General features: G+C 34.5%; 1 protein-coding gene across 1 annotated transcript; it reads right to left on the bottom strand.

Moving 5' to 3' along the window:
- Window positions 1-6,549: 6,549 nt before the first annotated feature.
- On the bottom strand, window positions 6,550-9,364 carry LOC140810836 (uncharacterized). The gene is made up of 2 exons (XM_073168731.1): window positions 9,080-9,364; window positions 6,550-6,921 (listed from the first exon to the last, which is right to left on the bottom strand). The coding sequence occupies exons 1-2, from the start codon at window positions 9,243-9,245 to the stop codon at window positions 6,707-6,709; spliced, it is 381 nt and encodes a 126-aa protein (XP_073024832.1). The 5' UTR covers window positions 9,246-9,364; the 3' UTR covers window positions 6,550-6,706.
- Between the last annotated feature and the right edge of the window lie 738 nt (window positions 9,365-10,102).

Below are 10,102 nucleotides of genomic sequence, written 5' to 3'. Positions count from 1 at the left end.
AGTCAGACTCGACAAAGATGAGGGAGGTAAACCTGTTGACCAAAAGTTATTTCGTAGCATGATTGGCTCCCTACTCTATGCGACTGCTAGTAGACCTGACATTATGTTTAGTGTTTTCTTGTGTGCACGATTTCAATCATGTCCAAAGGAATCACACTTATTCGCCTTAAAACGCATTTTCAAATATCTTTCAAATACTCCAAATCTCGGATTATGGTATTCTAAGAACTCATTTTTCGATTTAAAAGCTTACTGTGATGCCGACTTTGGAGGATATAAGGTGGATAGAAAGAGCACTAGTGGTACTTGTTTCTTTTTGGGAAATTGCTTGGTGTCATGGTTTTCTAAAAAGCAAAACTGTGTTGCACTTTCAACGACCGAGGCCGAGTATATGGCTGCCGGTAGTTGTTGTGCACAAATTCTTTGGATGAAGTATCAATGACTCGACTATGGTGTTACTTTTTCAAAAATTCCAATCTTTTGTGATAATACAAGCACCATATGTCCTAACAAAGAATCCAGTTCAACATTCTCGTACAAAACATATTGACATTCGACATCATTTTATTCGTGATCACATTGAGCAAAATGATGTTGAACTTCACTATGTTGACACCAAGAATCAAATTGCTGATATTTTTACAAAACCACTAGATGAATCTACTTTTACTCGTTTGCGTGGTGAACTTGGCATGATTGAGTTGTAAACATTAGTCAAATACTCTCGTACATATTTGTTCAATTGAGGGGGAGTATTATTAATGTGAGCATTATAATGTCGGATAATACAAATTAATTGTATTTATCCATAATTATGGCTCAACATTCATTTATGTGTTAAATATTTTAAATTTTAGGTGTTCCTCATCTTGGCTACTTCGGAATCACCGTTCCTTATTCGGATGCTTCGTTTCACTTCGGATCCACCGAACGTGTTTGGATCGTTCGAGGATGCGGATTCTTAGCTTACGTTTTTGTTATTTTTGTTTATTTTATCTTTATGCATCATTGTATAAAAGACTTGCATTTATTAGTGGATATTTTACCTGTTTATTTGTCTCTCTTTATGCTTATGTCTTTTTGATTATCGCAAAAAGGGGGAGAATTTATTTGGTTAAAATTGCTATTAATTCAACCTCTTAGACTTGTTATTTGATTAAGGGGGAGTTATTTAATAACCATTAGATTATGTTGATTATTGTTTCTCAATTTTTAACCAAGTTTTGTGATCATCAAAAAGGGGGAGATTGTTACGCCTTAAACGCATACAAATCTCGAGGATGAGATTACTGTTTTTAATGCTGTAACATATCCCAAAGTTTTTGTTTTGATGATACCAAAACTTGGATTAAAAATGTACTAATGTTTTATATTGAGGCATGCAGGAAATTAAGAACAAGGTTACGTTCGGAAGATTCGAAATTTGGTTCGGACGTTCCGAAATTGTGCCAATCAGAAGCAAAATAGAAGCTGTTCGGAAGCTGCGAGGAGCAAGTTCGGACGTTCCGAAGACTGGATCGGACGTTCCGAACACATGCAATCAAATCACTTCAATCCGGAGACAAATTGATCTGACTGTTGATTGAGTAGATTTCGGACGCTACGATGGACATGATCAGAAGCTACGAAGTGTTGAAGATTTCAAATCTCCGGAAACGCGGGAATGTTCGGACGGTACGAACTGGAGTTCGGACCTTCCGAAGTTGTTCATACACTGTCTAAAAGAACTGTTCAGAAGAAACGAAGTTTGATCGGTCCCTCTGAAGCATATGTTCGGACCCTACGAAGTCAAGAACGGAAGATCCGAAGTCATTCCAGAATTACGCAAATTGATTTCAATCACATCGGACGTTCCGAAGTATAAACAGAAGATCCGAACCTTGGCGTCCAAGACTAGTATAAATAGGCCTTTGAGGATGCATTCTCAATCATCCCACTCCATTCTCTCTTGTCTCTTACAGAGCTTTCTACTATCTCTTGTGTGCGTTGATTAAAAGAGTTGTAATATCAAAAGAGTTGTAGAAAAAGAGTGAAAGTAATACTCTCGAGTGGATTGTAAAGTTCGTGGCTATCCTTGGAGCCCTCAAGGCCAAGTAGACGCATCGAGGCGTGGTTGTAAAAGCTAGCTTGGAGCTCCTAAAGCCAAGTCGTTATAGTGATACCTCGATCCTCATCGAGAAGGGGAGACGTAGACGATTCTTCGTCGAACTTCCATAAACATCTCTATCCCTCTTTACTTTACGCATTTACTTTATTGCATTTAAATTACACATTTATTTTACGCACTTACTTTAGGCATTCATTTATCGTACTTATTTGTGATTGTCCCTCAAGTCTTCCGCTTGCAATTTTCGCAAACTCGTTTTAAAAACGCTGAAGGGCCTTAAAGAACCTATTCACCCCCCCTCCCTTAGGTTCTTCAATAATCATAAACCGGTCGTAAGTCACCGGGCGGAGAGGTCCTCGGTTGCGCCTACCGACTTCCAAACCCATAAGCATAAGGTGGCCACAAGACATATAGCATATATCTCAAAAATAAACATTTTATATTTTTATGCACGTAATATAATTATAACCTTATTTTTACCGGATGATTTGGATCGCTCCCAGGCTTGCTGCGACTTACTACTAATATGTGACACATGCAATAAATCTTAACTTGACAAAATTTTAACAATAGAACCAAAAACGAGATGATTAGAGCCAATAACTTGATTTTTAACCATGGCTTCGTACCAACCCGAACCAACATTAAACCGACGTTTAACCATGATTAAAATACCCCAAACATACTGAAAAATATGCATAATAACTGTAAAACACGAAAATAGGTGAAAGGAATCCAAAAACATAAAACACTCTTTCGAGAGTCATTTTGGCACCTTTCACCGTAAATTCTCGTACGACCTCTAAACTCGACCAAATCATGAACGGCCAAAAACAAGACTTTCCTAACTCATTAAGGTATTGTCCAGTCCAAGGCCATGGGCTAAAAGTTAACCAAGAACTCAAACCAACCTCAAAACCAAAGATGAAAGTTGCTGTCAAAAAAACCAGCAGTGGCAACTTGTGTGTTTGTGGTGTAAACTCTGAAATTTATTGACCAATGGCTTGAACCACCTCCCAAGGACTCTTACCAACATCCTAAGGCATGGCTTGGACCATGGCTATAGGCTTGGAGCCAACCATAATCCAATCCACACCCCAAAACCGAAACACACTCACACAGGAAATGGAAAAACCGAAATATGTTCTTGTGTTGTTGCTTAAAAGTTTTGAGGGAACCATGAACCAAAACTTGAAAGGACACCTTGGTCACGTATTATACATGTTAAGGGAGAGTTCTAACCATGGCTACAGCTCCTAGGACAGCAATGACTCGAACCCATCCATTAAACAACACAATGACAGAAACTTGACACAAAATCTGTCACTCCTTGAAATGTTGCTGTCATGCCTTTATTCGAGATGTTTAGACTCAAACCAATGAACTAATGACACCCTAACATACTCTAAATTATTACTAGAAGCAGCCATGAAAGCCTGGAATCGAGCAACACCGTGTAATCAACATGAACACACCAGACCGTGAAGTTGAAAACAAAGAAGCCGAATAATTCTGTACAGATTTTTTTCTTGGAAAGTTGCTGTCAATTTCGTGATTTTGCATGAATCATGGTTATATCATGGTTTAAAAATATCTATAGGACTTGATTGAAGAGAAAAGAAACAATATATACATGCCTGGAAATCGTTTGAAGAAGAACAAACCAATACGACAATACGGCGCGGCGGAACGGAGTTGGTTTCTATCTTCTTGTTTCTGCTGCTCTTAGCCGATTCTAAGCTGCTGTTCTTTTCTGATTATTTCGGTCATTGAGATAGAGGAATGTTATGTAATGGAGGTGATGGTTATAAGAGGTGTTAAAGTGCCATAATATGCATTAAGATGGGAGGTTACAAGTGAAGGCTTTGAATGACTTTTTGAATTGTTTCTCATTCTTTATTAGCCGATTCTTGTTCTCATTTTTTATTGTCCGATCAGTTCATACTCTAGGCTCATAGGTTGAGGGGAATGAAGTGGAATTGTATTATTTGAATTATTAATAATTAGAGAATTAAAATGAGGGATGTCTACACCATGAAGTCTATTTAGAGGTGGCTTGAATGGGGAGTTACAAACTTTTTGAAATATTTTAAATGTTGGTCATTATTACTAATTTGCATTGTATATTTTTATTTAAACCTTGCATTTTAATTGTTTAAGATTTTAAACCTTCATTATATATATTTTAATGCATTAACAAATTAATTTAGTTTAGAATCTTGCTTAGAATCTTGTATGGTATACATAACCTCAAATTTAAATGTTTAAATGCTATGTTTAATTTCTTGAATATATTATACCTAGATTAATTCATCCTCCATTGTTTTCACCTTTTTATTTAAGCTTTAATCAAATATTGAACCTAAAATAATTTATTTAACAACTTAGTTCTAATTAATTTAATAAGTCCTAAAACATTCTTTTTCTTTAAATTAAATTATTACTTGACTTAAATTAAATTTAGGAATATTTTTTTATTATTAATCTTATCTCTAATCTCCAACTCCGGTCCGACCTCGCGTATTTATCTTGAAAAGATAAAACTAAACATCTACTTTTAAAATAAATAATCATGATTTAAAACTATTTAAAATGACTTAAACACTTCATATATTTAATTAAAAAATCATTTTTAATTTAAATAGTAGCAATTATGCATAGCTTATACGTAGTCTGATTTTCGGTTCGTTACAACCAAGCTAGCCACAACTTAATGAAACCCGAGCCCTATGATCCCTCCTTGTCCAGTTTCGATTCCAGCTTTCGCGTTTTTTGTTCGTGCAATGTATTGGTGATGTTCTAGGACCCTATACCCGTGTAAAACAATGCCTGGATGTGTCCTAGACATTGCATCCCCTTTATATCATAATAAACATGCTTTTGGAAAAAAAACAAACACAAATTAGAACATGTATGCACATACTTACGAAAATAAAATGTTTGTCATTTTTTCCTTTCAAAATAAGTTTAGATTATTAATATGGTGTGATAGATGTTGAAGGAAAGAAATATGCGTGTCTTTGCGTTTTAAACACATGATTATTCATTGACGATTGCGAAAAACGGTGACGACGAGACCTTGACTAGAAATTCCTTGCAAGCTTCGAATTTTCCTTTCAAATTGTGTGTGTGAGCCGTGTACATTGAGGGAGTTTGTGAGGTGTGTGGCGTGGGGTTCAAGGGTTAATGGGGAGGGTTTAACATATTATATAGTTTAATTAATTACTAAACCAAGCTTAGACCTATTAGTGGAGTTAATTAAGCCCAATAAGTCCATTAGTAATTAATAAAAATATTTACTTAGGAAAGTTTGTGAATTTATTAGCCGGGTTGCTCACAAGTTCGTATTTTTTTTGAAAAACCAATACCGATAAAAATTACTTCCCGGCGTATAAAATCACCTCAAAACTCCTTATTTTCAAAAATATGAAAAAACATTGTTCATATTTCAAATAATTAAAAAAATTATTTAATAAAAACATTTTACGTTTTTCAGCTTTCGGTCTCCGTTCCTCGATCGCAACTCGAATAACCTTTAAAAATCATATTTTTAAGCATGTAAGTAGAAAACTACTAAAACATCAAATAAACATGCAATATAAATAATTAAGCAATTAATATCAATTAATTAGCCATTTTTCATATTCTCTATATTTGCATGCAGTTGAATTACGTCGTCTTAATTTTGGACCTTACAGATTATGTTGTATGCTTTCTTAATTTCTTATTTCAACATTTTTAAGTATTTTATGAAACTATTAGAATGAAGAATATTTTTCTTCTATGTTTATTGCGATACTGTTTAACATTTTTTCTTAAAAAAATAAGTGGGTCGGCTCGTCTAACCTGCGGCCCAATGTGGGTTAGGTTGGGTTGGCCATTTAGAGGCCCGCCAAAATGGAAAGTTGCGGTGGGTGGCGGGTCGGCCCGTCCCGCCGGCCCGTTTTGACATGTCTACCTAAAGTACATGTCTTGTCTGACCAGAGATTCTTTGCACTATTAACTAATAAGATCACATAGGATGTCTTCACTTGGAGGGAGGGATTCACCCCAAATACAATGCATTGGATCCTATGTATTTCAAAACTACATCAAAAACCTCGGCAGCTTATGACTCTCAATAGAGTCGCTAAATGGATCAAAGTATATACTAGTACAAAAAGCCTATACATTGTCTCAGGTCAAAAAATGAACTAATGATGTACAACCATAACCGCATGCTATGATGTAAAAATTGTTCATACATTAAAGTCAATAAAACTCAAGCTACAAGTTAACTCAATGGACACCAACTTTATGAAAAACATGCTACTATTTTTTTCATTTATTCGCATACTAGACAAACTCGTGACTCTAACTTTTAAATAAAAACGCACATATCTATTATGACTCGAACTCATGACTCGACTCTTAAGAACAAATTAGTTAAACATGAGACTCCGTTTTTGCGTAGTTACAAATGACTTATTTTAAAAGAAATATTTTCATATTTACAATCTCAAAGTTGAAGCGACTGTGAAGTGCATACACGGAGTTCTGTATAATTGTACCAATATATACACACTTCACCAAAATGTAAGCACGGTATCAGTCTGGAAATTATGAGAAGGGATTGTAACTGGTACGTTTGGGTGTTTCTTTATCAAGTTTGATTTGTGGAGAGGATGAAGCAAAGTTCTTCCAGAACCAACGGTGCTTGCGCTTAGCTTGCAGTGACATTACTTCTGATTCTGGCCTCAACATTTCCCACATAACCTGCACATCCTCGTATCCACAAGTTTGGATGTCATCGTGAAGTTTCAGAAGCCCAACACCTGAAGAAATCACAGAAATTGGAGAAAAGAGAATCATTCATGTATTCAAGAAAAAACCAGAAGCCTACCAAAAAAGTTAAAGCCCTTTCATGCAATGGAAGCTAGGTAATGAATTAGGCCCTGTGCAGCCGCAAAAAGACTAAAAACCTCGTCAGATTAAATGTTTCAGTAACCCGAAAAAAACACAAAGGTGAAGTTTTGTTGTATGCGAGCATGTGATACTTATATTTCTGATTCTTATTATCCTATCGTTTTCCTCAGAGTTTTCTAATCAGCTTTGCTGTCATTGTGGTCACAATGCAATTTAGCCAAAACCAAAACTCGAATCTACTTTTTAAAAAGATATGTTCATCAATGCAACTATAAGAGAATTTAATTAAAAAAATCAGATTCCAAGCTTGGGTACATATATTCATGCTGTGAAATAAGTGAAAAGTATCAAACACAATGAAACAAATTCCACTCACTTTATTATGCTTTTCCTATGGGAAAAATGACTCGTAGAATTGGATTCCTTTGGCTTGACTGAAATTATTTCAGAAAATTATTCTTCTCCAGTAATTGTTCTAGTCCACTTCAACGTCCGAGGTTTTTCAAAACAAATTTACGAGAACACCTCAACGACAGTGGACATATAACTTGGTAAGCGAGTTCTTGTATCTCTATCTCTCGTGTGCACAATATATAGACACGAGTGTGTATACACCATATAAAACTCAGATTTTCCCTTTGCCTCAAGGCTGACCACGGATTTTTGCATATTGTGGTGAAAACAAAGCACCAAAACCGAAAACTACAAGGGGGGAGAAATCATGGTTTTGCAAATATACCTACATGATATGAATAACAACTAAATCAGTATTAAATTTGTTTTGAAGGACACATCATTTATCTTAACACGGTAAACAAATAATAAAACATAATTCAAAACCAAAAAAATATAAAATAAAGATGCGTCTAGTTCCATCTCTCTACTTAATTAGTATATTAGAGTGGAACTTACCAAGTGGACGGTTGAATACCAAAAAGTCGAACCTTTTGGATAAATTAAGAATATAAAACGTGAAAAAGACAGGGAACTGAATTCCAGGACCATCTTTAGTGCCTCAAGTGAGATTTTTTCAAGAGTTCGTAATTGGATAGTGACCAAAATTAACCAAATACTAAAATTAAGACATTCCTCTATTCATCAAATATCAATAAGCTCACGGGTTCCCAAGTCCCTCTCAAGTCTTAGGTGAGTTTTTAACAAAGCCAAACATTATTAAAGTAGATGTATTTGTGTCATATCTGCAAATGATATGTAATGCATTGTTAGATCAAATTAAAATGTTGACATATAATATATTGTAATAAATTCTTTGATACAATCACTCGTTAAAGTCATAAAATTATTAATTATTGTATGACTTTTGAAAATTAATATTAATATGATTTATTAAAAGAGTTCACACTCAGTCCAATTTCGAATAATTATTATTGGTCCAAATTTGAAATATGATACATCAATTACTCGGTTAATAAGTTTATTACGAGACGATCTGAGATTGATCTATCACATCAATTTTTGTGATACTTCAGTAACATAAAACAAAATCTCCAGTTCAATAAATAAATCAAACACATTTTAACTTCTGATATCAAATAATTACAAGAACAGCAACCCAGAGAAAAAAAAATAAAGGATGAGTTCGAAAAAAAACCAGTTTAATCATCAGCCAAAAGATGCGAAATCTAAATTTATATTGGTTTTTTTTTATAAAAAAAAATGTTTTTATAATTTTATAATTGACCTTTTAATCATTTAAAAGGAGTATTTTTCAAAAGCACAAATTCAAAACTTTTAAAGAACTTTTCAAAGCAAATAAACACGTTTGTAATCAAATTAAAATGACATAAATTTGTGTGAGATGATATCACGGTTCGTATTTGTGAGACGGATCTCTTATTTGAGTAACCATGAACAAACACTTATTCCATTAATTTTATAAATTAAAAAAGCTTTTTTTTTATCCGAACATTTTTTAAAACTCGAACTTGCGAAAAACATATTCGAACCAAAATACTTTTGTAACAGAAGCAATTTAAATCTACACCTACAAGTGAAAATCATTCAATTCCGACGAAAATATCGTAGAGAGGGAAGAACTGAGGTCACCTTTTTCACGTTCCTTGACACGAGAGAACACCGCAGACCAAGCCCTCTTAATCGGGAAGACCACTTTCCGCCACCACTCAATCACCCTGATCTTCACCTTCCTCCGCCGGTTCCCGCCGCCGAGCCGAATCAGCGCCACCTTTAACCCCGCCATACCTAACCGCATGTCAGGATCAACGCTCACACTGGAGAGAGTTTGCTGGTAGAGAGAAGAAAAAAAGAGAGGCGAAAAAGGTTTTTCAGTTATTTAGTGTTTGGGGGGATTTCCTGAGTTCTGGACTAAAGTGATGCTTTTAGCCGTTACACCACTTGGAAGGTTTTTTTAATGTGACCGACTCGTCACATTATGCGGTGGCTCTTTTTTCCCATTATTTGAATTTTAACACGTGGTACGTGTGTCACATGTTCCATCCATGTCTTTTTTCACATGTTCGTCTTTTGATTTTGGACAGTCGACCATCATCACTTGCAGCTGACTCTCGTTTAATTTTTTTTTTTTTTTTAATCTCTCGAACTGTTTGAATTTGTGATTGTTATGTTCAGTAGTGGAGTCCGGAATTTGGTTCTATCTATATTAGAATTTTACATTATATAATTTTTTAATATTTTAAATTGAATTACTCGTACTAATATCAAATTAATCTAAACTTTTTCAATAATTTTTTAAAAAAAATTGAACCATCCGAACTAAAACCCGTCAATTAATGTGGCTCCACCACTGGTTATGTTATCCTCTAGATATTTTACCGTCGTGTAATCTCTTTTTGGTATATTGAACCCATTTTTTGTTGTTGTACATTGCTTCCAAATTTTTACTTCATTTACATGATATATATATTTATAGGGATGATAATGGTACGCTTTTTGCGGTTTCTTTTTAAAAAAAAATTAAATCGAATTATCATATGCGGTGATTTAGTATTTTAAAAAAATAATCTCGGTTTTATATGTAAAATTATTTTTATGGTTTTGAGTGGTTTCAGACAGTTGCAGTCGGTTTACGATTTTTTTTAATGAAAAATA

This window comes from Primulina eburnea, chromosome 13 (assembly GCF_022965805.1).
Source record: "Primulina eburnea isolate SZY01 chromosome 13, ASM2296580v1, whole genome shotgun sequence".
NCBI classification, from domain to species: domain Eukaryota; kingdom Viridiplantae; phylum Streptophyta; class Magnoliopsida; order Lamiales; family Gesneriaceae; genus Primulina; species Primulina eburnea.
This window is presented reverse-complemented; position numbering and strand designations above follow the sequence as displayed.

Coding starts and splice junctions, on each gene's coding strand:
- LOC140810836 (XM_073168731.1), bottom strand. CDS start 9,245: ATGCGGTTAGGTATGGCGGGGTTAAAGGTGGCGCTGATTCGGCTCGGC. Junction 6,922..9,079: donor TGTCAAGGAACGTGAAAAAG/GTGACCTCAGTT, acceptor TGATTTCTTCAG/GTGTTGGGCTTCTGAAACTT.